The sequence below is a fragment of the Numida meleagris genome, chromosome 2 (genome assembly GCF_002078875.1).
Source record: "Numida meleagris isolate 19003 breed g44 Domestic line chromosome 2, NumMel1.0, whole genome shotgun sequence".
NCBI classification, from domain to species: Eukaryota; Metazoa; Chordata; class Aves; order Galliformes; family Numididae; genus Numida; species Numida meleagris.
In genome coordinates, this window is record NC_034410.1 from 19,416,161 (window position 1) to 19,444,092 (window position 27,932).

General features: G+C 38.6%; 1 protein-coding gene across 5 annotated transcripts in view; it reads left to right on the forward strand.

Annotated features, from left to right (window-relative positions):
- Nucleotides 2,911–27,932, forward strand: part of TRDMT1 (tRNA aspartic acid methyltransferase 1) — a 28,917-nt gene continuing 3,895 nt past the window's right edge. The window contains exons 1-10 of one of the 5 annotated variants that reach the window (XM_021387464.1): nt 2,911–2,931; nt 11,791–11,900; nt 13,775–13,851; nt 15,349–15,420; nt 18,731–18,796; nt 20,263–20,332; nt 21,230–21,313; nt 21,747–22,114; nt 25,950–26,007; nt 26,798–26,927. In XM_021387464.1, the coding sequence (XP_021243139.1) occupies nt 13,814–13,851; nt 15,349–15,420; nt 18,731–18,796; nt 20,263–20,332; nt 21,230–21,313; nt 21,747–22,114; nt 25,950–26,007; nt 26,798–26,927 (886 nt within the window). In that variant the 5' untranslated portion in view covers nt 2,911–2,931; nt 11,791–11,900; nt 13,775–13,813. Of the gene's footprint in view, nt 2,932–2,994; nt 3,213–3,252; nt 3,500–11,790; nt 11,901–13,774; nt 13,852–15,348; nt 15,421–18,730; nt 18,797–20,262; nt 20,333–21,229; nt 21,314–21,746; nt 22,115–25,949; nt 26,008–26,797; nt 26,928–27,932 lie in introns of those variants that run through there. The other 4 variants (XM_021387459.1, XM_021387463.1, XM_021387460.1 and 1 more) reach the window with 4 other exon arrangements.

Here is a 27,932-nt window from a genome sequence, read left to right on the forward strand (position 1 = left end):
ATTCTATGATTCTATGATTCTATGATTCTATGATGCTTCATCATTGTACTATCATAGTTCTACAGATGTGCTCATTTAGAATAAACTTTTTTTTTTTTGGGGGGGGGGGGGGGAGCTTAAAAAAGCCTATTGGTTTTTTATTCAAAGCTAGCTATGTTGTTGAGGCATAACTGATATATGAAATAGACCCTACCCATGTGCTAAAGAAGGTTAAGACACAGCTGCAGAATCTGAAATCCCTTATCAGGAAGCCAAAATCGGAAGGGCCATAGGACAAACTTCTTCTTCCTTTGAAGACTTAAAGAATTGAAAGAACCTTTACTGAGAGTAGAATAGGCCCAGGGGTGGACATTGGACTTGACTCTGTTATTAATCTCCTCTTTTAGTCAAATTAAATTTTGACTGAGATTTATGGGAATCCTATCCATCCTACATGCACAAAGTGCAGAAGGAGTTGTCACAGCATCCAAATTTCAGTAGTCAGACAGATAACAGTTGGGAAATTTTGCAGAGATGTGGCTGTTGCCAGGCCACAAGGCTGAGTGAGCAACAATTCAGCGTGCTCTGTAGTGGTGGCAACATGTGTTCTCAAATTTTCCTAAGTTAACAACGATCACTTTCACAGGGCATACTCACTCTGTGGCATCATTCAGCTTTTTTGAAAGAAGCAAGGTGTGAGTGACTGCTGATCTTGGTACTTCTCAGCCATTGTTCCAATCTCTGAAATAGACAGCATACCTTAAATTCTAATATTCAATTTCTGGTCAAAAGATTATTATTATTATTATGCTGGTTTTATATTTATAAAGGGAAGAACAACAAAAGTAATTGTTTCCAGATTGTTTTGATTCTTTCATTGCTATCAGTTAATAAGAACCAAGCCAGGGTAGATGCAGATACAGAGAATTCTAAAACTGGTTACTGGAAGTTGTTTAAAAATGAGCACAAGGGAAATGTTGGCATTTCGCATTCTTTACAAGATTAAGCCAGTAAAATCTCAGCCTAGTCTACACATTTCTTTGTTGCCAGAGTGAAGGTGTGTTGAACAGACTCTCTGGTTTGCTACACACAGGATGCCTGGTAGAAGAGGCAGGCAGAGAACTTCCCCTGAGCAAAGAATTTTCCGCTGCCAAGAGTACGGCAGAGAGATATCCACTTTCTTCAGCAGTCTCCACCTTTACTGTATGTGAATAGCAAGAATGCTTTGGAGTCAGGGAAAGGAAAGGAAAAAACAGAGCTCAACTCTATCTCTCCTTTTGATGTAGGGAAATACTACTCCTCTGGAGTTTTAATTGCTGCAGGTATTGGGCAGCTCAAAATAGATGGACAGCTCCTGACTGCCTACAGCTCTCGTTACAATATCTAGCTTTGCTGTGGTGTATATAGCTTGTATATAAATTGTTGCACTAGTGGTACAAGGAGCTAACGTTCATCAGCTTCACTAATTTCTGTAGTCTAAAAGCTGTGTTTTTCTTTATCTTCACCTTGTATCTATATTTTAAAGGGCTCCTACTGAAGTTTATCTTCTTAGCTGACACCAACCTTGTTCATCACAACCACCTTCACCCTGAATCCTCGTCTTCAGAGTTTTCTTTACCATCTTTGTCCGATGACTGCTTTCTCCAGCCAGATTATTCCCTGCTTTTTTACGCTGTGTGATTCAGCCACATTTCTCAGTTCTCCATTGCTGTTTGTGCAGACTACCTGTCTCACCACTTCCTGCAATGTGTACTGCTCTCCTCTTTGGTATCTCAGCTGCTGCACTTCCTTTCAGACATAGTCAGAGTAGACCTTGGGCTTCTTTTCATAGTCACGTACTTACTTCCATGGCTGACAGACAAAGCAACAGCCACTGATTCTGATGGTGAAGATCTATAGGGAATGATAGAACTTTTTCAAAAGAAGCTGTTGAGAACTAATATTCTTTGAATTATGTTTCTGATTGTACTGTTTTCGCAGCCAGTGAGCCCCATATTCTGGAGAAATGTGTTGAAAGCCTGCAGATCTCTTTCTTGTTTGCCCTCCTCTTTCAGCTATAAATTCTTCCTCCACCAGAAGAGGTGGGAGTTACAATGGGAGACTGTATGAGGCAGCTGCTAAGGAAAAAGAAATATTCCTGAAATACACCTTATTTTTGTCAGGTTTCTAGGAGGTGCCATAAAAATGTGATCAACTTAAGAAATAACTCGAGAAACATGTCCAGATTATTAATTAATGTATTTCAGGTTTCATCCTCACTTTAGACTCTAAATCTGTGAGCTGAGGCATAGGCAAGTATCTTTGCTCGTGGGATGAAGGCAATCCACATTTCACCCTGCAGGATATTCACTCTTCAGGTTTTATATATACATGTAAATGCATCTGTCTGACATCTATTGTTACAAGATGGCTGCTTTTCAGGGGAAACAATGTCTTTGAGTCACTTCGTTAATCCAGGGAAAGCAATTTCACAACGTTAAGACAAATTAGAACAGTTTCATCAGTTATTTCCTTCCTTCCTATTCCACCAGCAGTGCAGGCTTTGAAAGAGCTTTTCAAACCATCCCTGCATGCTCACATCACTCCTGCAAATAAAAAGGAGAACTGCTGAGGCCCGCAGAACTGCCACGCACCATTAGCATCAGCTGCCTAGCTGGACAGCAGACTGGCACCGTCCCCGGTCAGTGGGCACGGCCCTTTTGTGGATCCCTTGTCCTTTCTCTTCCCTGCATGGTTTGGGAAGCGCTGAGGCAGGCCCCCTGGCACCGAAGCCCCCTGGGTTCCCACTGACAGGTTGTGCTCGGGGACACAGAGAAAGCCCAAGCTCATTTGCAAGGCACAAGCCACCCTACTTCATTTCTGTGCCCACTCTGGCCTTCCAGGGTGCCCTTCCAGGGTGCCCTTTGCTGATCCAGCCAGTGCAACCAGCCTGCGTGTGGCCTCCCCACACAGGTGAGGGACAGGCTATTCTAGTGGGTGGCTTCGCCGCAGGGCCGTACGGGGTTAATAAGCAGTTAGCAGTGCCACGCTGAAGTGCTCCTCTGCGACTAGCGCGGAGGCGCTGGGCGATGAGGAAGGGAGAAGGCGGGGAGGGGGGAACGAAAGAGTGGCGGAACGGGCGTGCGGCGCTCGGGGAGGCGACCGGGAGGACCGTGGTATGCGCCTGGCCATGGCGGCGCTGCGAGTGCTGGAGCTGTACAGCGGCATCGGGGGGATGCACCAGGCCCTGAAAGGTACCCGACAGCCCGGCCGTGCGGTCCCTCGCCCTTCTCTTTGCCGCCTCTTTGGGCGCCATCTTCTCGCTGCGCCTCCACCCCCGGGGAGCTGTGAGGAGCGCCATCTTCTCGAGGGGGCTAAGATGGCCCCTCGCCTCGGCCCCTTCCCCGCCCTGCGTGTCCCCCCTGCCGTCATGCACAGACACGCGGAAGGAAGCTTTGGGGTGGGAGGCGGCCCCGCGCCCTTCATCCCATGGCTTGGAGGCACGTCCTCCCCATCTCGGGGGCTGGAATGTAGCGGTGAGGTTAGTGTTGAAGGGGAGGGGGCTGTGCCCATGGGGCAGACACGGGGGTGAGTTGTAAGGGAGATTGTTCAGGGTTCTGGTCAAGTCCTTGTGTTAGTGGTCTGCAGCTGTAGGCACGGCCCCAAAGCGTTTTGGCCTGCTGGCTATCATTATGCACCCAGGAGCGCACTAGGGCCAAGGTCAGGGATCCATGGTCCTGCCTCTGCCCAGGAAGGAAACCTGGGGATTTTAGTGTATTATTGAAACTATGGCCTGGGTGCCCTTCACCAAGTCCTGTAGACTGCCCGTGACTTGGCTTCCCCAAACAAAAACTTGAGTGAGGACTATTGATCTGGGCTTTATTACTGCTCTAACTATGGGTTTTGGTGCAAATCTATAGCATTTGCAAAAATAACTGTAATAATTTTAATTGTTACTACAATCCTTCAAATACTCTGTTACATTATTACAGCAGAGATCATTTTCATGAAAACATCAGGTGAAAACTCACCTTTTGTTGTTCGCGTAGTGAGCTGTAAAATAGTAATGTGTGTGGTAGAATCCACTTAACATCATTCAGTCACATGCTCATAATTGTTGGTATGACATTTTCCCATTGAATAATTTCTGCTTGAATGCTTATGTGTCAACGGTTTACGGGCGTTTGGCCCGGTTCCGTGACGAGTGGGACAGGGGACCCATGGGCCCACGCCCTGGGAAAAGGGAAAAAGGGTAAGGAGATGGCCCTGAGAGCAAAGAACAGCAGCAACAATCTGAGGAGAAACAAACTAATTTACTAAATAAGATATCGGAATGCAAAACAACACACTATAATACAATATAATTACAATTTAAGCTGATAAATCCAATACAGAGAGAGAGAATGTCCCAAAATCAAGGTAGGCCTTACTCTACTACCGACGATAAGACGGCTGGAGAGCGAGGTACTGCCAAGACGAGAGACGGGCGGAAAAAGGGACGAGGTCTTGTGATCCGCAAGTTTTTATCTTTTCCCTCTGTCCAGAAATGGTAACGGAGGAACAAAGTACCTCGGGAATGTAGTAGTCCTTCTCTTCTGAGAACCAGGTACATACACTACATGATGTTATGATGTGGAATACCAATAGCTGGAGATCATAAAACCATGACATTATGTCTGTCTAAATATATACACACACACAATCACGTGCATAGGTTGCTCTGAAAGTAGTGCCTCCTATTTATTTCCGTGGAAACTACAACAAATACAAAGAACACAATAACGCTGTTTGTAGTTGTGAGGGACATCCATAACATTAGTTATGGATTTTTACCAGCAATGAACAAGAGACTGCACGCCACACTTGCCAAAATTTTTACCAGTGGAGGTGACCCTCTGTTGCCGCTGCTGAAATGCACCACTCACCACCTCTCTGCATTCATATCCAGTGTTTGATCTCCATCAATGTTCAGCAAGGGCTGATGAATGTTAATGGGTACAACTTTTTCTGCATTCAGTGACACACTTCTTATGCACTATCATGTCGGGCATCATTTTGTCAGACTGCCCGTCTGCTGCCATTTGTCACATGGCAACCAAATGTAATGGAATATTGGCAGGAGGGTTCAGCCTCTACTGCCATACCACCAACATTTGCCTCTGATGTTGTGGGCCCACATAATAAAACAGGAGGCATTATTTTTGGAGCACTTGTATAATATGTAAAAATACCCAGTATACCAAAATAGGTACCTCTGTTTTTACTGTAAATGATCCTAACCACTTGGTATGGTAATGCATTTTCATTATTTCCAGACTCATCCTTTGAATGTTAAAAGCAAAATATTTCTTTGTATGGAACTGTGGGTTTTGGAGTCTTTGTGGAGTGAAAAGAGAGTGTTTTAGCTAATGGTAATGCTTTTCCAGTAGTGTTGTTTCTTAAAGTGGTGGGGAACTATCTGTGTGTTACAGACAATTTCCATAGAAAGTGGACCGATTCCTGAAACTTGGGCTACACTTCAGTCCTTTGTTCAGTGATTTGTCATGTGTTGGTGTTTGTATGTGTATAACAGATATTTATTGAGTGTTATCAGGCTCTGATCTTAATGAAATAATAGACATCTCATGAATGTTTGGAAATGTTCTGCAGTAATTAATGAATTGTAATGCCAGGAGTGATACTCTGTGACCATCTCTATCTCCAGCTAAGAAAAGATCGTTTGCAACACAACGAAATACTTAAAAGAATGGGGATATTGGGAATGCATGCAACCTTAGAAGACTGCCAGAACAATGTAAGCTTGTATCCAAAAGATACACTGCTTGAAGGATACCACAGGGGATATTTACTCTGTGGGTGAAGGCTGGGGAGCAAATATAGCTTACATCTTGTGTAGTTTGGAGGGTGAAGGAATTAACCAGAACATTCTTTCTGGTAAGATGAGAATCTTTTAGTTAAAGTCTAGTTAAAGCTGATAGGCAACTGAATAAAAAGGGTTCTATATAATTTGCGCTGAATTTTATGTTTAATGGCAGGTCATTGTATAAAACTGGTTTTGATGGATTGAATTGCATTCAGGAATACTGATACAGTCAGGAGGTTTGATCTCTTCTGCTGTCTTTTCTTTTTAAGCCTTTTAGACATCTGGATTGAGTTTTCTTAGTTTATGGAGGAAGAAAGTGAAGTCAGGGGGGATTTAAGTGTTTGCTTTTATGTGGAAATCAAGCAGAGAAAAGTGAATGTTCCTTTGAAAGTACTTTCTGTATGATAATAATAGGATTTCTTATACGTTTTAGGCTGATACATGTACATGAAACCATGGTATTTTGAAGAGGTCTCTGGTGCATTTCTTTGGATGTCCTTTAGCAGTCTTTTTTTTCCCCCCTTTTTTTTTGTATAAATATGAAGCTTGAAAGAAAGCCCTTCATTTTGCCAGTGCTTTCTTAAGCCAGATACATGAGAGATGAATGCTACATGTAATACTTTATTTTCTTGGTGTGGTCTCTAGTGAATCTGAAGAGCCAGGAAAAATAACAGAATCATTTAGAAAAGAGAGAGAACATAGAAGACTTGAGTGCAGCCACTCCAGGAAAGCTACTTGTTCTACAGCAGGGATTGTGCAGTTCTGGCAAGTTTAGCTCACTGTTGGTTACTGGCTGTGTTACGTGGCTGGCTCTTGGGCGAGTTATGTTCAGCAGCACTGATCCTGCTTGATTTTTTCAGCGTGTTTGTCAGCATTTTCAATTGGCAAGTAGTTATTTTCCAGGAAATCTGATGCTGCCTTTTTTACCTGGATGCCATTTTTGGCTGTGATCTTTTATAAACTTTATTTTAGGGGAGCATATAATTGAGTTTGCAGGATGAGACTGTTTGTTGCTTTGGTAATTGTCACTAAAGTAGAATGCATTTGGCAACAGGTAGTACACGATTGGTTTTTAGATTATTCTCACCTACACTACAAAATAGCTGAATTTTAATAAATGAGTGAAAGTTTGTATCCCACTTTTCCTCTATTGCTACATACTGTTGAGGTACAAATTATTAATGTGTAGTTAGATCAGGTTCTTTTTGCCAGTGGGAGGGATATTCATGAATTTAGATTTCAGTCCAAAAGCAGAGAGGAGGAATATTGAAGGTTGCCTAGTTCTGTGTTGTCTACTTTAGCTGTAGATAATCCAACACATGCAGAATTCCTAGTTTCAGATTTTATAACAATATCTTAATTTTAACAGCTAAGGCATGGAAAAAGACCAAATTTGGAAAGTTAAGCTTGATTAAGGTCAGAAGTCATTGAGTCTGTTTGTGTTCTCTCCCTTGAAGAATTGAGGCAGCAAAGAGATGGGAATGGATTTCTTCCTTCCCATCCTATGCTCCAAGCATTGCAAGGTTTGCAAAGGTTGATGTTTAGATTGTGTTTGTCTAAACCTATTACATTTTATATGTGTATATGTGAATGTTTTGGCTGTGTACAAAGTGCAGGGTTTCTGCAATGAAGAATACAATATTTTATTTTTAGGAAATCTGTTGCTTCAGCTTATTTCCTTAGCAACTTTCCATCAAACAAACAGTCTGCACTAACTCATTCCCAACCAAAGCAAACTTAAAATGGCATATTAATGTAGGCAGTTTTCCCATGAAAAAATGTATTCCAGGTCTCTGCCTCAAGCGTTTGTAATCTGCCAGGTCAGGAAGAAGCTCTTCGAGCATAAAATGTGAAAGAGCAGCTTTTAAAAACTAGTGTAATTTTGCAGCCATTAAGATAGCGATAGTTTTTCTTCTGCCGCCGGTATATTTAAGTTTGTGAGTAAGAAATATTCTTTTGTAGCCTCTCTTCTCTGGTTATTGTTATTCATTTTATTTGATAACCTCTGTGAATTGCGCAGCATAATGAAGTAAGTACGTAGCACAGCTGTCTCGGGAGGAGGGGAGAAGGAGCCATCGCCGGTCAGCAGCTAGAACATTCAGCATCATGCAAAACAAAAACGTTGCTGATTTGAGTGCGTGCTAGCACTGATGTTAATAGCTCCCTAAAATATAGCGCTTTGTAGCACAGGATGGTGCCAGTTGTGCAAGAATGCCCATTTCCATAGTTTTTATGGCTGAGTGTGAACAAAGCCTGTAAAAATAGAGCAGTGGAAAAAAGTTGCTCAGTATCCTGCAGGAAGCGAGTATCGGGTTTGCTGATAATCGTGTTAAGTGCAGTCACGGACGGTTCCGCCTAATCATTTAGGCCACGAGCCGACAGCTCAGAAATGAAATCTTGGCTGTCTGTGTGAATGGGAAACAGAACTGACACAATATGTGACTAATCTTCCCTTTTCCATCTGTTTCCATATACCTGTTAGAGTAGATAATTGTTTCGACTCTGATTTTGCAGCGCAGTGGGATCTGCCGGGCTGTGCCCTTGGTGTAACACCATGCTGTCTGTCATTGATGGGTCCGGTACATAAGTAGAAGGGTGAATATAAACAGATCCATGCTAATTTTAAGGTCTGCATGACAAAAGGAATCAATAATTCTGCAGTGGAAAAGGACAAGTATAGTAATGTCAGAATTTTTATTTGCAGAATTTGAAGATGACACCCTCTGGGTTTGTTTGTTTTTTTTCCAAATCAGAGGCTAACGCAGGCATCCTGTCTTTGTTTCAGATGCCACGCCTTTCAGTCATTGCAGCAGCATCTCTTTCACACCAGTGGACATTACACAGCTAGAACAACTTGTAAGCATTTTGTACAACAAAACAGAGAACTGGTGCCTGAACTTTGGTTGCGGCCTCTGTAACTTAATCAAATATTAAGTTACAGAGCTTCTCATATGCTTATTCAAGAGGTTTTAAAACTCAAGTGCAAAATCAATATGTTTCTAAGGGCATGATAGAATTTTGAGTTCACCTGATTTCAGATGAGAGGACTAAAAATAGGCCATGACACCTCCCTCAGTGACTTCCCCATGGCCTGTGGCTTCCTCTTGAGCTCAGACATCTCAGAAATACTCGGTCTCTGTTTGAGAGCTGTGATGAGGAGGAGTATTGCAAATCAAATATTCCAGCAACTAAGTAGTGTCACGTGGAAAATGTGTGTTTTCTTTAGTCTGCCTAAAACTGAATTCTATTCTGCAGGGGTGTAATTCTCTTAATGGCTATATTTGGAAAATTTCACTTGTTTAAAAACAAACAAACAAACAAAAAAGCATCTAGAGCCATTTATGTTTCAGTATTCAAGTTCTGCTATATGTTCTGTGGAGTTCATCCAATATCTTACTCATCTAGCAGTTTAGGGGCTTTTTCATATTTCTGTGTTGATTTTGTGCCTTTTGTCAGTGGAGGTAGCTTAACACAAGCTTGATTCTGTTTTTGAACACTCTTCTCTGTCTTTTTATGTTATAGTCTTACAATTATTTTCAAATAATATATATAATTGTCATAGCAAAATTGAGTATCACAGTTTAACATCAAAATTATTTAAATTTCAGGAGAAGAGTTGTTTAAAATTGTCTCATTTTCACTTTGTGTAAAATTTATGCAAGCTGTCTTGTTAGGTTTGATGTGTGAGATCTGCTTGTTTGCTTGAGGTCCTTCATGCGTTTCTAGGGTATTTCCACAAAAAGTACACTTAATCAGCTTTAGAGGGAATCTGTTTTGTAAGAGGAATTCCCAAGCGAGCCCCAGCTATTGAGTGAAAAAGAGAAGCTTTGAAAAAGTAATCAGGTGTTGGAATAGTGAAAAGATTATGGTGGATGGAATTGTTCAGGAAGAGTGGTTGTCTCTTTGCGTGCGGGCGACCATCTCTAGTAGGTTGAATGTTTTCTTGCACAGAGGTTCAATAAGTTGTTAGCTGTGTGCTCGCTCTCAGGATTTCCAGGCATTCTGCCTGATGAAGTCCCCTCCCACAAATCCCCGGTATTTCTTTTTTTTCTTGCATATATGAAAGAAGAGATTGAGCTGAGGTTAGTAAAAAGGATGAACATCTGAATCATTGGTTGCAAGGGAAAGCACACTGCCTGCTTTTGCAACTGTCATTTTTAAACTCTGTGTGAATTTATATAGTAATTTGAAATTCTTGATTCTTTTCTCTTCTGGAGTGCCTGGAACACACAGTAGGGATCTGTTTGTCAGGACAATGTGCTTTCAAAAACTGGGGGAATAAATGAGAAAAGCAGTCAGTGCTTGATGTTTGTTTCTATTACTTAGGTATTGTAACTTTGTTATGGGAAGTGGGAAGTATGAGCTCTTGAATTCATGTTTTAGTTTAGACAGCCGACCTGCAAAGGTGTTGCTCTTTTCACACTAGATGTCAGTGTTAACGTATCTGCTCTGTAATCTCAGGTGTAGGTGCTCTGTTGCCCTTGTGGGTAGGCTTGTATTTAAGTTTGGTTACAATTTATGGTCAAAATATCAACACAGTAACTTCAAGTAACGATTTATATGTTGTCCCTTAGTGGGCTGTCCCTAATTCTTGTAGAAACTCTTGCTCATCTTGCCATTTATTGCACTGCATAATGACGGGACAACTAGACTGATCTTTATTAAGGCGTCTACTACAACCTTTGCAATACTCAGATTTCTCTTTCATCTTAGATTTGAATAGGATTGCCTTGAAAACATGCATGGCGAAAGATAGGAGATGGGTGGTAACTGCATCACTCAAAATTATCCAGTTGGTTTTTCATCCTCTCAAACTGTAAATAATTAGCTGGGTAGCAGTAATTCTTTAGATGTCTCCTAAGGTCATTTGTTAATGTGTCACTTGAGTATGTTGTGAGACTACCTGAAGGCAAATGGCTTTTTGCCTTGTTTCTTTTGGCTTGCTCAAGCCTCGTTAAGAGTGCCTGTGTTTCAATGGGGGCTTTGTGACCGTGACCATAATGTAGGTTTCCTGGTGGTTGAAGTTGGTGTCGTATATCATAGGAAGTAAGTTGGCTGTTCTCTGCCTGCAGGTCTAACAGTGACCACAGCCTATCTTTCTAACAAAAAGCCTCAGTGAGGGTATAGAGATTCATAATAATGAATAATGTGAAGAACAGTGGATTAAACACTGTTCTTTTTATGTGTTTATAGTTTCTGTAGAACTCATTATTGTTACTATACAAACCAACTGTTCTTGTTTATATTCTTCTTAGCTGTCAGTGGGTTTGTTATTGTGTTTTCCTCTTTTCCATTAATGACTCCTCAGTGTCCCTAAATGCTTTCTTTCATATCAAGAGATCAGGAGCTGCCAAATGTCCTTTGAAGCGTTTGGTATTTTTGGGACATTGAACCCAAAGGAGACAGCAGTTGGGTTTGAGGTCCAGGTTGTTATGGGGAACACGCATGCAAAAGTTCTTCACGTACCTTCTTAAAGTTTTACTGCAGCAGTAAGCATATCTCAGACATATTTTAGAGGTTCACTACTGCTCGCAGTGAGCAGAGAACCAATAAATGATGTATCTTGTAAGTGGTCAGTGGCTGGAGAGCTGCAGGCAGCAGCTGCCGGTCTTGGCAGGTTGACTTGGGCTGCCTTCCTATAGTGAGGGAACTTGGTCACCACAGAGGGTGCCTGCGGGTGGGAACGTTGTAGGATACAGTCTGTTTGGAATTTATGTGCAACTGTATCTACAAATTAAGAAGTGTACAGTTAGCTTCCCTTTTTGGATGTATAAGGGAGGGAAGTTTTGGCCATCCGATTAATTACACAGTCTATATTTCATATAAAGTTTTAAAGGCAACACAGCAGAGTGTGATTGCATCATTTTCTTTTATTTTTGAGCATAGGTGTAATACAACTGAACAAACTTAGTTTTCAAGAGTAACAAAAAGAATCTACAGTTTTCAATTGTAAATTGTTTTAATTTTAGAAAGCTGCATATGTGCAGAAGTTGTTGCTGCTGTGGACGTGAACACTCTTGCCAATGAAGTTTATAAGCACAACTTTCCCAGCACACCATTATGGGCAAAGACAATCGAGGTGAGTAATAACTTTTTTCATTCTAGCCTGGCATTTCTAGAAGTAGATTGTCTTCCTATCCGTATTAGTAACAAGGAGAAACAAACAGACTTAATTAATGGTGTTAGGAGAACAGCAGATTTACAGTAACTGTCATTTCATGCGCTGTATTTGCTTGTTGAAGTAGATGGATACTTACAATGCGATCTTTTCCTGGAAGTCTTGATTGCTGCATTAAGGAAGGTTATGTGAATTTCAAGTGGAATGCTTACCAGCTCTAAAGGAATGACAAAAATCACATGTTTTCAAGTGTTTTGAAAGAATTTCATTAAATCTGTTGGAGTGATGCCTTTACTTTGTAATTATAGTTGATCTGAGTAAAACACAGGAAAATATACTAGGTATCTTACTTTTTTTTTTTTTTGTAGGCTCAGTAGGTCAAATGCTTTAGGAATTTTGTCTCTTTACCACATTATTAGAGAAGAAATAGGTACAGCTGTCTCTTATTAAAATAATAGAGGGGCAAACTAGATATGTGATTTTACCTGCAGAAGTTACTGCATACTTTTTAATCTTCTATTGCAGTTTTACAACATGACAGTAAGATAATGAATTTAAGATATCAGCTTAAGTAAGGTGGCTAAAGGTTAGCTGCTTATTCAGCACTCAGTAATAGCAGACTGATGATAATTTACAGTTTTATGTGGGAGAAGAAGAGGAAAGTTTGCCTATATCTTCCTGTAGTAGGGAAGAGCAGATTACAGTCAGTAAGACCTTCCTTAAATTTATTGAAAAACTGAGGAGATTTGGTTTAGTTTCTGTGGGCAGTTGTGTTACACTTTATAGGTCTGTAAAGCAGTGATTTCTTTGTCTCGTTTATAGTTCTTCGGTGGGTTCTTTTCTCCTCTTGGCCCTGAATGCATTGACCTAGCGTTAGAATTTAATATAGAAGAACTTACACCCGAGTAATTAATTTGTGCCACAGATCTAAGTCTTCCCTCTTTGAACAGAAGTGTTTTTGCAGACTGTTGCTTTCAGCCATGAAACAGTGCGATTTTTACTCAGCAAAAACTGGAATGAAGTAAATTTCATTGGATGCATTGGTAATGAGCTCCTGAGAGTTAAAACACAGCTGTCGAAGGTTAACTGAAAGCTATGCCACATACAGCTTTTTCTGGTGTGTGCATGATGAAAATTGTGGATTATAATCTAAGTGTTTATCATATCTCGAAAACTGCCATTATGCAAACATTTTTTATCTCCTTTTAAAAGAAATATTTCTTCCTTTAAAATATATAAATACGTATATATGATTTTATTTCCTCTAGTGGAATGTCTTATATAAACATTGGCTAAATATCCTGCATTTAGTACATGAGTATTGTATTTTTGTAAAACATTTGATCGTAGTCTCGGTGTACTGTTGTAGAAGAGTCCTGTTTCCTCACGCATAGCCAAAGTCCACAGTAAATTTTCACAGTTCTGCTCTGTAATGCAGTTCATCGGAAGCCCACACACCAAGACTGCAAAACAAAACAAATAGTGTATTCATATATTCTGAAAGGGAATTAGTTCAAGTCACTGCTCTTCTAAGTTGTTCCATTATCAGAGAAAAAAAAAAAAAAAAAAAACAATTTTATTTTCACCTGTTTATATCTCTTTTGTAAACTACTTCTTTGGTGTTCATTTTCAGGGCTATTAATGCATGTTTGCTTTGTATGGTTTGCTGAGGTAGAAAAGAATGGAATTATTAGGTTTAAAGGGAGGCTAGGGAGCTTTTTACTAGATGGAATGTATTGTGGACATAATGGGGTAGTTTTGTCTGAAGGTTGGTTTAATAGTTTCCTACAGTTCACAGCACTGAACGTTCTTGTATTTCTTTTTCCCTTATTCAGGGCATTACACTGAAAGAATTTGACAGATTATCTTTTGATATGATTTTGATGAGTCCTCCTTGTCAGCCATTTACAAGGTAGATACAGCACCCTTTGGAGAAAAGTGCAGTTTTTACTGTTTATACTGTTAAATAGTAAATGTTTTCAAGCATGTTAAGATGTTTGGCCCATCTGTACATCTTTATCTTCCCAAGCAACCGTTTTGTGGCTGTCCTCACCATGAGTTTTTACTGAACTGGAAGAAGTGCAACATTTTGAATTTTAATTATTGATGATGCTTCTTTGAATGTATGTTTTAGTTCAGTTAAAATTGATTGGACTGGTTAAAGCACCTGTTCTGCACACAATACTGTTTGTCTGACGATGGAATTAGTAAGGCTGCGTTTAGGAGTGCTTCCTTTCCCTTTAATTAGCAGCCTAATCTTTCCGTGGGGTAGCTCCAGAGGGAGAATTGGAATTTCTCCCTTCTGAGTGTGACTAAGATTGGAATCTGTTCTTTAATAAGAACTTTGTAAGTACTTTGAAAATTGCATGTGCATGCAGTTTATTCTGAGGAACGTTCCTATTTTAGCCAAGATAAGTGTATCGGTATTTGCATATACGCTTAAGTTATGTTTTCAAAATGATGCGTGTGTGTGTGTGTATATATCACAATGGCTTTGAAATGATTTTGTGGATGACATAGAGAAATATCTTCATTGTGTAAGAACTGAACTTCCTAGGAGTTTATTTGTCAGACTTATTTCAAATTCAAGTAGTTTGACGGCGGTGATTGTTGGAGGAGAGGTTCTCTTAACTCTGCTTATGCAAAGTAGCGGCTTCATGAAAAATTCTCTTGATGGTGATGACCTCAAATGAATACCCCAAGATGAAAAAGAATTCCTTCCAAAGTAATGCTTATCTATAAAAATGTATTTGTGCCAGCAAGCAATGTATATTGAAGTCATTCCTTCAAATTTTTTTCTTTTATGATATCTTCTTTTGTAATGTAATGGGCTGTGTATGACTGATTAATCTAGAGACATGCTAAAATTCTTCTACCAAGTCTTTTTAAAATATAAGCTATTACAAGTTAGGGAAACCAAGGCCTGGATTCATTATCCTATTATTTTCGTTATTGTAAGGTACGTGAGCTATCCAGTTTAATAGTACTAAATTGGTTACAAAATTATCCACATCAGTCTCAATCCTGCAAAATGGTGGGCATTGTGACCTTAACTTGCCTGAATAATTTAATATATTCAGTATAAAGTCATTGGCTATTCCCAAGTGCTGCTTTTTTGTTGTTGTTACTTCTGAAGTTTTTTACTGACTAAGACCGTAATGCTAATGCTCTGCACATTGGGGTGTGAATTTCATTATTGAATGCTTCAGTTTTAACCTCGTGGTGGATTCCAGGTCACGCTCATTCCTGATGGCATTTCGTAGGATACTGCCTCATGTCTGGACATGATGATTTTGCAGAATCTCTTTTCAAAACTGGAAACAAAAAGTGTCAGCATTCTGTAGAAAAATGTAAGTCAAATGACAGTCTGCTCCAAGTAATACACAGTTATTCCTTTATTGTTTTGTAGAATTGGCCTACAAGGTGATGTATCTGATCCACGGACAAAGAGCTTTCTTTACATTCTTGATGTTCTCCCAAGGTACAAGTTAACTTCCACCTCAACTCTTAAGCCCTTGATGTTACTAAGTCAGTATTTTATGTTGTAGCAAGATAAGTAATCTGTAATGTTTTGCAGGGATACTGCTAATATTTTATTGTATTATTTATTTTCATATGATCCAAAAAAAATTATACTTGTATTTTACTAATGTCATTAAGTAACGTTTTGAAGACTTCTTTAAAGCGTGATATTGGCTGCACGATACAAAACATCCTCTTTCCCCTTCCACTCTTTCTCTTTCTGGTGCTACTTTTAGGTATCTTATGGCAGACTGTGTATTTTTTGGTTTGTAATACAATCTTTTGAGTAGTAATACTAAAAGTTTCAAATAGCATTGATCTGTCTGAACAGTGCCCTTTTTTCTGTTCATCTACTCTTTCTGTCTGGTCAGGCTCTGGTTCCTAATAAAACAGCCATAATTATTGGTGTTATTCATGCATGAAACAGTAAATCCAAACAAAGTGTTTACTGCTGACATAAATTGTTCTTATTAAGAGTTTTAAAAATCAGCTCCGAGTAATGTTTGTGGTCTTTTCTGGGGAGGAGTTGCATAGCATTTTAAGCACCTCTGTAGGGGAATGGAGCAAGCAATTTGCTCAGGGAGATTTATTTTGCAGAAATCTCTGCCTTTGAATTGAGATGTCTACTGGGCATCAGCTTGAAAATATGCATGAGTTACAATCCATCAGACACTTATTCATCATAAACAAGGATGGCTGTTCTCTTTGTATTCCTCTGCTCACTAATCTTACTTCCAGAATTGGAGGAGGAGGGAAAGAGGTCAGTCTGTCTTTCTCTTCCCACCACCACAGTCCTGTATTCTTTTCTTTTGACCTACTATTAGTACTGTGGTAAGTTTCTTCATTCTTCCAGAACCAGCTTTGCAGCCAGCATCATTAGAGAGGGCACTGCTTTGCCCTTGTCATCAGCAGGTAGAGAACGTAGACACAGAAAGGCTGGGGAGCTTGACTGAGATCACCTATGAAATCTGTGGCAGAGAACACAGAACAAACATTTCACTAGATTCTGTAGCCCAGTAAGTTAGATAAATAATAGGTAAAAAGGAAGAATATTGTCTCTCCTCCACATCTAGTAGAGGCAAAAATATATATACGGAAATATTGTGAGTTTCGGAAAATTGTGGAAGGAAGAAAAAAATCAGTTCTCCTGACTGACTTTTCAAAATGGCAAATTAAAAACATCAGGTAGTATACATTTGTCAAAATCATAGTACCTTCCTTATCCTTAAGGAAATCCTGACCTAACCATTCCTTTCCATTAAACTGAGATGCAGTTAAGAGTAGGGCTGCTATTGTGACATTGTTGTGAATTAGCACAAAAGTATCTCTTCCTGGTTGCTCTGAGTTTAACTGGATAAAGAGCAGAGACTTTTCCATCCCAAAACCGAAGCTTTAGACACTACAGGAGATATGTTTTTCGTCATGATGATGCAGAGGAGCTGGGCTTGGCTGTGACACTTTATCTGAGCAGCTCATGAGACTCTGCTGACTTATCAGCCTTGGTCAGGTTGTTTATAAGGCAATAGTTACTGTAAGCTGTCTGTAATGTGTTCAAGATGGTAACTTCTGCTTAGTTTCTCGGTTCCATTAAATTTATGTTTTACTGAGATAGTGTTTGTGTATGTTTTGAAGAAGACATATTTGCCAGACGTTGAGCGGGGAGTGTTTCAGCCCTAAAGAGGGAAATTCTTAATGTAGGAACTATCACTTTGCATACAAAATTGATACAGCATGCATTCAATTTGTGGAAACTATAGAAAAAAATTTCATTCCTTGGCTGTTCCTACCTTATGTTCTGCCTTTTACAATGAAATGTAGCTGTAATGAGGCTCAAAGACAGCCTAAGGAGGCAAATATTAAAGGCACAGAAAGGGCAAGTTCAAGATCTGGGAACACCTGGGAAATCTTTTCAGCCCTTAGCCAGATACTGTCTGTTTATTGTATCCAAACCATAACCCAGGGAAATCTAATATTAAGACTTCAATGTTTGTTAATTTTACAGAGACGTTAGTGATGTTAAAACCTGCCAAGTATTTGACACATACTCTTTGTATAGTGATTATTTGCCTTGTGACACGTTGATCCTGTATGAGCTTTTGCGCTTCAGGCTCTGCTGTGGATTCATTACTCCAAAAATAAGTTTCACAGTAGGTGATGGTGATGTTGAGTATGGGTAAACATACCAACAGATGTGTTCTCCATTCCTGTCCAGGGGGTTGGCTGATGCTTTTTTTTTTTTCACTTCAATGTTATTTTTACTATTTTCGTATTTGATGTAGTATTTGTTCATTTTCAAATTTCTTGTCAAATGTTGGAATTATTCATGTGAATTTCTGTAACTGATGATAGTTAATTTGCCAAAACAAATTCTGCTGTGATTTGCATCAGTACAGTCTGAAATCGCTTCCTGACTTAAATAAACCTGGAGTTACTGTCTGTTGGCATTAATGTTCTGTTCCTGTACACTGTTCTGAGATCTTCTGTGTGGTAGGCATCGGGTATCTTTGTTAGTCTTACTGGAGTATTAGTTCCAGTGGACGTTCCTAGTCACTTGAATCTGAATCACGTATGGTTTTGAATTGTTAAAATGGTCCCTGGCACAGTTTTGTTGTGTTTCTTTCTCCAGAGATTTAATGCGCTGGTTTTGGAATTTCCAGACCTCTGCCCTGATGTTTCTAAACCTCAATTCCTTCTTCTTCCCCTCTCATCAAAATGAAAAAATTAAGTACAGAAAATTGAGAATATATGCAGTTTGGACTCTAAATGCAGTATTTGTTAAAGCAGTTAAATGCATACCGACTTCAATGTTTTGCCACTAATGTAGATGTGGTATTTTAACATTGATTTCAGCTTTAAGTACTTAAAGTTTTCTGTTCCACGGGTAAATTGTAGTATTTTTCATCCCCTATAATTTTCTTTTCTATTGCAAACTTAATCTTTGAATAGCAATAATGTGCTTTAGGAAATGAGCAGTGCTATATGTTTTCAAAAGTACGTGTGTGGCATACAGATGGGTGCAGCAGTCCATCTGAGTGAAAGTCGTTTTTGTTGTTTGGAATTACCAACAGTTCATGTTTCTAATTCATATGGGACTGACTTGATCTATGCACCCTTGGAAGTCGAGGTACATCTTTTTACTGACATTAGACTTTGACAGCTAGCATGGAACGGACGTATTTTGATCTTGTAGCTAAGCAAATATGTAGATAAATATTATGTAGTTTACTTCTTGTAACTCTGATCTATTGATATTTTCTTCTTTCTCATAGGCTTCAGAAGCTTCCAAAATACCTACTTCTAGAAAACGTTAAGGGATTTGAATCCTCTTCTGCAAGGTAAAGTCTAACTTATACATGGTTCATTTTTTAATAAAGGACATTTTCCTTAGGAGAAGGCAGGATTTTTATTTCCTAGAATTTGAGAGAAGAAATTAGTGAGATGGCACACTTAGCAGCTGTGGGTTAAAGATACTGTTTTAATTTGGGAATTCAAGTCTTGGGATGTGAAAGGAACTTGATAAATAACTATTTATTTCTCTAAGCAGGTAAAACAGACTAGAACTTGACTCTGCTGTTTTTCTTTGATGACTTAGTGTCCTTTAGAAAGGAACAATATTATTTTTCAAGGAGTGGTTTTGGATTTTACCCATGACAGGAGCTCTTGGTATCTTGTGCTGAGATCGCAATAGAATGCAGTAGCTTTCTTCAGTACTTTTGTTGATAGTATGTTGTCACTGATTCACAGTTGCTATAAGTGGTTCATGAAGAGAGTATGAAATCTGCATATGAGTTTTGTCTGAAGTATGGAAGAGGAAAGTTGGTGATCAGATTACTTAATGACAGCATTTTCCTCACTTGTTAGGAGACAGGGGTTTAGTCATCTTTTCTCATTGCCTGCTGGAAACGAAGTAGGATCTTTTCCTCACATTTCGTAAATCAACAAGAGAGCAGCCAGCTTCTTCATGCTTCTTAATGCATGTGACAGGCAGCTGGGAGACACTTTCAGCTCTCTCACTGATTAAAGCATGCAGCAGTTCTGTTGAAGATTTGGGCTGCTGCTAGAGAGCCTGAGATTCCTAAGGCTGTTCCTTGCTGGCCAGTGTTTGAAACGGGTTGTAAATCTGAAAACTGGTCAGAATGCTTGCTTTCTCTTGGGATGCAGCGTCGTATACAGTGCCAGATACAGGTCACAGTTTGTGATTTACATACAGCCTGCATATATACAGCCTGCGTGGAATAGGAAAAATGAGTCTTTTCAGAAAGACCTCAATTTCAGTGATTTTTTTTCTTTTAATGCTTGCAGAGCACGGTTAAACCTTGCTTTTATTGTCAAATCTACAAATTTTTGACTTAACCATTTTATTAGGCTTAGCTGCTGTCATATGCATGAACAGAGGGAAACAGTGAGCCATTTGTATTGATTTTAGTGTCATGTTTTATAATTCACAGTGAGGAGAGAGTCTTGCTCTTATTATTTTCCTTGCTGGCACACTCATCTAAGGATGTTCTCTTCTAGAGATGGAATATTTGTTGAAGGGGTGTTTGCACCGAAGTGGGTGTTAGATACTTGTGAATTTGTAGTGGTCATTTTTAGCTGCAGTAACACTGAATTTTGTATGTTGTCTCTACAAGTTCAGAAAAGGATTATTTTATGTGTGTAATTCTCTGATTCTTTCACTGAATGTGAAATCTTGGTACCTAAGGTATTACGTTTGATGTGTTTTTACTTAGGATAAAAAGGGCTTAAAGGATATAAGGTTTTATGAAGGGCATAATTGCTTCTTGATTCTTCTCACTGCCAGAAATGAACTTCTGCGAACACTAGAAACATGTGGGTTTAAGTATCAAGAATTTCTCTTGTCTCCAACCTGTGTGAGTATTAATTTAATTCTAAGGTTATTTGACTGTTCAAACAACACTAACTCCAAGAACATCTGAAAATGATGTGCTTTATTAGAAAAGAGGGTGATGCCCAGAGCTTCTGAATGAGAGCCATCTGATGTGACCGATTTCTCGTTGGTACGTTGGCGTAATCTTACTGATGTTATTATTGTGATTCTAGTCATGCACTTTTTTGCCACCATTTTTTTTAAAGTAGGCATGAACGTAAACGATGACCAAGAAGGTGATTTTCTCTGCAGGAGCCTCATAGTTTCAGAACTGCTGATGCCTGTGTTTTTTCAGCACAGAAAACATGACTGTGTCATTTGTGGGGGCAGGGCCTCTGTTTGTGTGTTTCCTTGGCAACTGGAAAAGAACTGAGAGGTGTCAGATTGTGCAAGACTAAATGGGATCAGTGAAGTACCATATGTATTTGACAAAACATTGTAGAGAGTAACCTGAAAACCAGTTGTACATTTGTTTAATTGTTGGATGTCTTATAGTTCCTTGTAACAAAAGGAGAAACCTTTTTCCTTTTCTATAGAAAACAAGCAGTACTCTTCCCAAGAAACAGTGATGTGTCTCATTTGTCTTCTTTCCTCAGATGACAGTTTGTTTATGTTCCTGTTCATTTACAGAGAAAATTAAAATCATGAGGAAAAAATTACCTGCTTGTTTCTTTGAAGTTGCCTAGGCAGGGGAGTTATGTTCATGGTTTATTAGAAGTTTATTTAGGTACTATCAATTAATTTTGATATTTCTTAAGTGGCAAAATAGTGTGAAATAATTTTATTACTGTAAATAGTAATAGGTAACTTTAACAGCAATGTAGATCATTTCTTCTCTGTTTGTCACATGGACTAAAAGCTTGTGGATTTTTGGTTACAGCTTGGCATTCCTAATTCTAGGCTGCGATATTTTCTAATTGCAAAGCTTCACCAAGAGCCATTTTTCTTTCATGTTCCTGATCAGGTGAGTCTAATTTCTATTATTCAAATTTGCTTGATTTAATGAAGATTGAAGTTTAAATTTTCAGTTTAGTAGCATGGACGTGAATAGATTAGAGAAGGGATATCAACAGAAAAATTAAATTCTGTCTCTTTTTCTTTGGCCTGGATCCTGTGTCTTCTAAAGATTGAAATGCGTATCAATGGCTTAATTGGCTTTAAGCAGTTGAGGAGGAAATGTCTTTTTGTAAAGGCAATTATTTGTAATTGTTTCCATCATCATTGCTGTTAGGTCAGCCGATCTCAATGCAACATTTTTTTTTTTTTTTGAAATCTTTGTAGAAATAACGCCAAATGGTTACTTGCATCTCTGAAGTAATTCTTAATCACTACAGTTTCTGCTGTCAAGTTGTTTATCAAATGCAGCTCCTTAATCTTTCTCACAATTTATTTCTTAGGTATTGACAAGATTCCCAGATCAGAATCTGGAAGAGTTGTCCAAGGACAAAGGTACTGATGAAGATAGCTCTTCCTTGCCGTCTGGAGAGAAGAGTCTAGATTCAAATATTGGTCCTGATTGCAGCAGCAAGAAGGGACCCTTACCGAAAGGGGCCTTTCTTTTTAAGCTTGAAACAGCAGAAGAAATGGTAAGGAAGCATAGTCAAGACAATGATCCCTCTATTCAAATGTTAGAAGATTTTCTGGAAGAGGAAAATGAAGAAAAAATGAGTCAGTATTTTTTAGCACCCAAGTCCTTGGTACGCTACGCTTTCTTGTTAGACATTGTTAAACCCACTTGCCGGAGATCCACGTGCTTTACAAAAGGGTAAGTTGTAAATAAAGTGTATTGCTGAATTGTGTCCTGAAACTTTGTGTGTGTACTGTGTTTTTGTTTGTGTACTAAGAAATGAAGAAAAAAAAAAGCTATTTCATTTAAAAAAAAAAAAAAAAGGCATCTGAGAAAAAAAAAAATTGGAAAATCTTCTTATATAGCATGCTTCCTAATTGAATGGAATGCCAGCATGAGACTGTCTGGCAGAACATCATGTGCCCACTCCAAAAACACATTCACAAAAGACACTGCCATTTGTTATTGACCTTCACAGAAGCTTAATTACCCCTGCGGAAATATGGTTCCAGTAGACTGGTATAGTACTGACTCATTAATGAATTTCTTTATATTGCTCACTGTCGGTACAAAGTGTCATGCATGACAGATCCATTCCTCATTAAAACTGTCTCCACTGTACATTTTATTGATTTCCTGGATGTTTCAGCTGTGTAGGTCGAAATAGCTGTGAATTGGCCATATATCATAAAACCAGTTAGGTTCCAGCATTACAAATCATATTTGATGGAGCAGAACATCAGTGCATTTGTCTAGTAGTTTTCTGATTCATGCTTTGGAATTTTAAGTTTGACTGACAGAGTTTGTTGAGGGTTCTGAAATTCCACAGACCACCTGTCAGGAGCTTCTCTACTGAATGCATTGGTACTGGAAAGTGCCAGTTAGATCCTGGAGGTTTGTGTTCGAGTTCTCAAGATGCTTCAACAAAATAACATCTAGTTAATGAATTAAAGCTAATTATAACAGTTTTTTTTAATTGTTGTAGAAGTTAGAATGTCAAATTAACTGAATTCCTGCAGATTTTGTGATTTCAACTTTTTGATAATAAAACAGCTGAGAAGAAAGCATTTCAAAATTCATGCAACGGGAAAGCCTTTCCTCCATCTCTCACTGATATATGCCTTTTCTGCTCTCGCTGTTTTGAGTCGTGGGGAGGTCAGCATTGTGGGAGCTGTTTCATAACTAAAGTTATCAAATAAAAAACATAGGCTATAATGATCTTGTATATATCTCTTATGTTTGTATCATAAAAAATAAATTGGCCACTTATGGTTTCATAAGTGAAATGTTAGAATAGAATATGTTATGGCAGTTTGGGGTCGTGTTTATCAAATTCACACTGAAGGAGGCTTTTGCATAGTTAATAGGAAGTCTATATATAGTGGTGGGAAATCCGACTTTAAATGTGACTGTTGCCCTTGTGCTGATTTGAGAGGAGTCAGGCTGGATAGTTGTATTTCTTAGCTCATGATTTACTGGCTGTCGTTGTTCCCTTTGGAACAAAGGATTGGAGGGGGAAGATATCCGATATGGTTCTCCATTTGGTCTTATCATTTACAGCTCAGCACTAAGACATTTGTTATAATTACATTTCAGACTTCATCCAGAACTCTTTCTGAGGCTTAGAGTACATCACTGCTGTAAGCAGTCTAGAAGTTCTCTGAAGTGTCAGATTTAGGAAAGAGGACCCTGAATGAAGCAGAACAGTACTCAGAGTAGCAGAGAGAATCTCTTTGCTGTGGTACTTGTTTGGTGTCTTCCTTACCTGTCACACTGATCGCCAACATTTTCCCTCAGTTATGATCAGTCCTGAGATATCTCTGCAGGGTTCATGTGCTGAAGAAAATCTGGATGTGTTTCCTTCAGTTGTTGCTAATTCAGAGACCTCAAACGCATTACATCAGTCTTTTTGTTTGCCTTTCTGCCTCTGTCATACACCATGTCTTCTGTGGGTCGGAAGGCTGTGGTGGACTTTAGGGCAAAATATAGATGTGATGTTTGAGAGATGGAGCATAACCTTCCAGCTTAGATTCCTAGACCATTTGAGGATGATTGCTGATTTCCTTGAGAGTAAAAATGTCGTTGATTTCTCGAAGGAATGTGTTTGTAGGGTCTGAAGTTGTGAAAGAGGAAAATCACCATTTCGAACAACAGAGTAAATGAAAACTATTTACTTAATTAGAATTATTCTGGACTTGTAAATTCTTGCTATGCTGACAAAAGTGGCCTTCAGAAATAGTGCAGTATTAGTTACAGAAATTCTCTCTAGCATTGTGATAATTACTTACCTGTTTACGAGTCATAATGTAGGACCGAGTGTGCTAGGAAATAACATATTAATGTTTGAAACTAAGCTTTTTAAAAAGCTTACAAAATAAAGATGGGTTTTAAAGAAACAGTCATGAGTCAGGTGAAAATTTAAGACTGTAATTTCTTAAGCCATCTGCTTCTTTCATTATAACTGCTAATGAAATATCCAAAAATCAATGCATCGTTTTTCACTGTGGCAAAATTTCCCATTTTTAATTATGTTCTGAGTCTAAGGTAGACGTGTTAATTTTTCTGTAGTCAGCAACTGCAATAATAATGAATGACATTCAAGCTAACATTGCCCATCTGTCCACGTTTAAAAAAGAAAAGATAGAGTGATCTTCATTTTTAAATTTAGTTGGCTATACCAACTGGGTTTTTTTTTTTTTGGTGAGTTCCTTAGTGACAGTTATTTAGACTAGAGTGTATTAGATGAGATGAATCACATTTAAAAAATCCTCTTTTTCTCCATAAAACTCTGAATACCACTTTGAAATTTATGCTTGTTAATTTTGTCTCAGATATGTTCAGAGTAAGACCAAATAGTATTAGATACCATGTAAGATGAGGATTCCTCAGTGCTATGTGTTTTACCCTATTAAACATGGCATTAGGGAATTTTCAGAGTGCTGCTAACCAATTAAATGCTAAATGTTTACAGGTCAATTTCATGTGGTATTAGTGCTTAGGTCACTTTGTCCTGATCTGAAATAAGATTTGTATGTACTTCATTTTTAAAATTGCTGTTGGTTTCACTGATACTGGTAGAACTACTCATAAGCATTTCCAGATGAAGAAATTCTCAAGATTTGAGCCATAGCGGATCATTATGTCTTTGCTGAAGGCAGACCACTCCTTTATTCATTGTGGAGTTAGTAGGCTTGAAGCACAATGGTCTTAAGAGTTATGCAGAGAAAGCTCAAGGATAGTATATATTAGTGGTTGATGCAGGGATCTTCCGCAGTTCTTCCACGCTGCAAAAGCCAGTGATTGACTTGATTTGATCTCTTTCTGTTCAGTACATTCATTTGCTATCATACTTAGACATCAGAGCATGTTTCTGAAAGCCCATGATTATATTTAAATGATAGCCTGGCAGTACAGAGTAAACATGTTGTTGTGCAATCAACCACAAAGCATCAAAAAAAGCTGTCGTATGTTTTTATAGTGTAAGTTTGGTTACTGTTTAGTTGGATGCTGTTTTTCATTTTTCTTTATTCTGCTTCCCTGCATAGAAGCCCATCCCCCATCCCTTTCCTTTGTGGAAAATCTGCAAGCAAGCAAAAGTTAAATCTGACTGAACTACTTTGTTCCTAATGGATTGATTGAAAAGCTGCAGGATCACGCTTAATGGTCCTGCTTTTAATATGGTCAGCCAGTTATAACCCTAGGACCGTTTGGCCTTTGACATATTTTGCCTTAGTGTAAAATCAATGTTTGCAATGGAGATGGGCCTTTCTGATGATGCCGTGCTTGAGTTCCTTTCCTTATATAAGGCATTAGCGTAGTTAAACCCTTGTGCATTGATTGCAGTCTCATCCCCAGAGGTTGTCTTCAGAGGCTACTGTATTTCAAGAATTAGCATTGTTGATCACAAGGCCTTTTCCTTTATCAATCCAGAAGGCTATTTGCTAATTACAGCAAAAGAAGCTCATCCTGCATTCTTGCAGTTGTTAGTACCAAGGTCCAATGAAAATACTCATTTAAGATTGTTTTTGTTAAGGTACGGGCACTATGTAGAAGGGACAGGCTCAGTTCTGCAGACAGCAGTAGATGTACAGGTAAGTATGTCTAGACTAACATATGAGAAATACTTGTCTTAAAACTTGTTTTGTCTTCTGCTTTGTTATTCGGAATATTACAACAAAAATGCTTTTATGGAAAATAAGTTTCCATCTGATGTACTTAGAGTTTCCAAACAGCAGTTTATTTGAATCAAGATATACCTGTGCCTCTCTTTGTGGAGAATGAATTGTTATTTTATTATTTCTAGTGTCATATAGAGATTTCACAGTGAAAACGTTTTGGCATGGGGAAAGATTTAAAAAAAAAAATGTGTGAATGAGTAATCGTTCAAGGATACTATTCACACATTGTTTTGCAGCAAGCATCTCCTCCTGCACTTCTGTGCCATTCACTAATGTTGTAAGGTATTTCTAAGCGTAAGAGGAATTCAGTTTGGAATTCAGAATAATCTCAAAGCAAATGTATTAAAGCAGCTGAGCTTCTGTACAACTTAACTTGCATACATGTATGATAATTCTGAGCTATATTAAGGCAATATTCTGTCATTAACAAATGTTTATAGTCCTGTGATTGCCTCATTAAGTATTGGTATGGCTTGTAAACTTGAGGAAGAAGTGATGAATTCCTTCATGGCAACGTTGACTTTGTTCTTGTAAGTGCACATATTGAGATATTGGCTGCAAAAATAGAACACTTAACGTGCTTTCAAATTGACTTTGGCACTGTGATAATCAAAGAAATGCTGTGTTGTGATGTGAGTGTTACAGCATGATTTCACATTCTGCCTATGTCAGTGATACCTGTTGTTTTGGATGTTCTTTGTAGCTTGAGTCAGTGTTCAAGCACATTGAGAACTTAACAGAAGAAGAGAAGCTTATGAAACTGTCAACACTAAAACTGAGGTATTTTACTCCAAGAGAAATAGCAAATCTGCATGGATTCCCTCCAGAATTTGGTATGTGCTTGCAAAGTATCCGCTTCTACTTCATTCTTCAGTAATGCCAACGTAGTTTTTTGTTGGGAGTAATGTGTGTGTTTTATTTTGGAAGTTTTTTTCTGACCATTCAGCTTTTCTGATCAGTTCTTACAATTGGCTGACTTTTCTCTATATTTCCTTTTGTCATGAGAAGTGCTGTATTACTGAATGACAGTGAAGGAATATCTTTGTTTTACAGTTGAAACTATTTACTCAGCAGCCCATGTTACCCATAACTGATAAATCAACATATCCTGCCAGTTTAAGATGTCTTAGTTCTCACTATGTGAGCTGCTTGTTCCCTTCCATACATTTGCAGCTGGCAATAAGGGGAATACTTCACAGTATACAAATTCTTCTTTGTTCAGGAGTAACAAATCTCTTCAATTAATGATTTTTTAAATCTTCTCCAATTTCTAGAAAAGGCAGTCCTAGCCCTTGGTCAGTTACTTCATTTTCTGTTTTTGTGGAGACAAGGGAGTCAAGGAGCAAAACTGGGCAATACCAGTACGTTGCACACAAGTCAATCGGAATTAAGCCCGCAGTAAATGCACCAGAGTTTTCCTTGCTCTTCGGCAAAGAAAGTCAAGGAAATGGAGCTGTTAATGTCTGCTAAGGAACTTGGTCTGCTGCCATCACAGCAGATCAATGTATTGTCTCTCAGCAGTACAGACATCCATAGAACAAGACACCAGTGACCTTGATTAATTTGTAATATATTTCTTCAACTTTCTGAGTGGCTTTGGGTTCTGAGGAGTGCTGATAGTTTGCATATATTTTTTCTTTTGTATTTTTAGGGTTTTTTGTATTTATTCCTCACAATTACATCAAAAATTTTTACATTAAAACAACGTTATCAAGGTTGCATAGTCATTAGAGTTGACACCACTGAAGTTACTTGTTTAGCACTTTTTTCAGGAGTGTGCCATGTTGAGTTACATGTCAATATGCAGGAGTTTTTGATGGCCTGCCTTCTTTAATAGA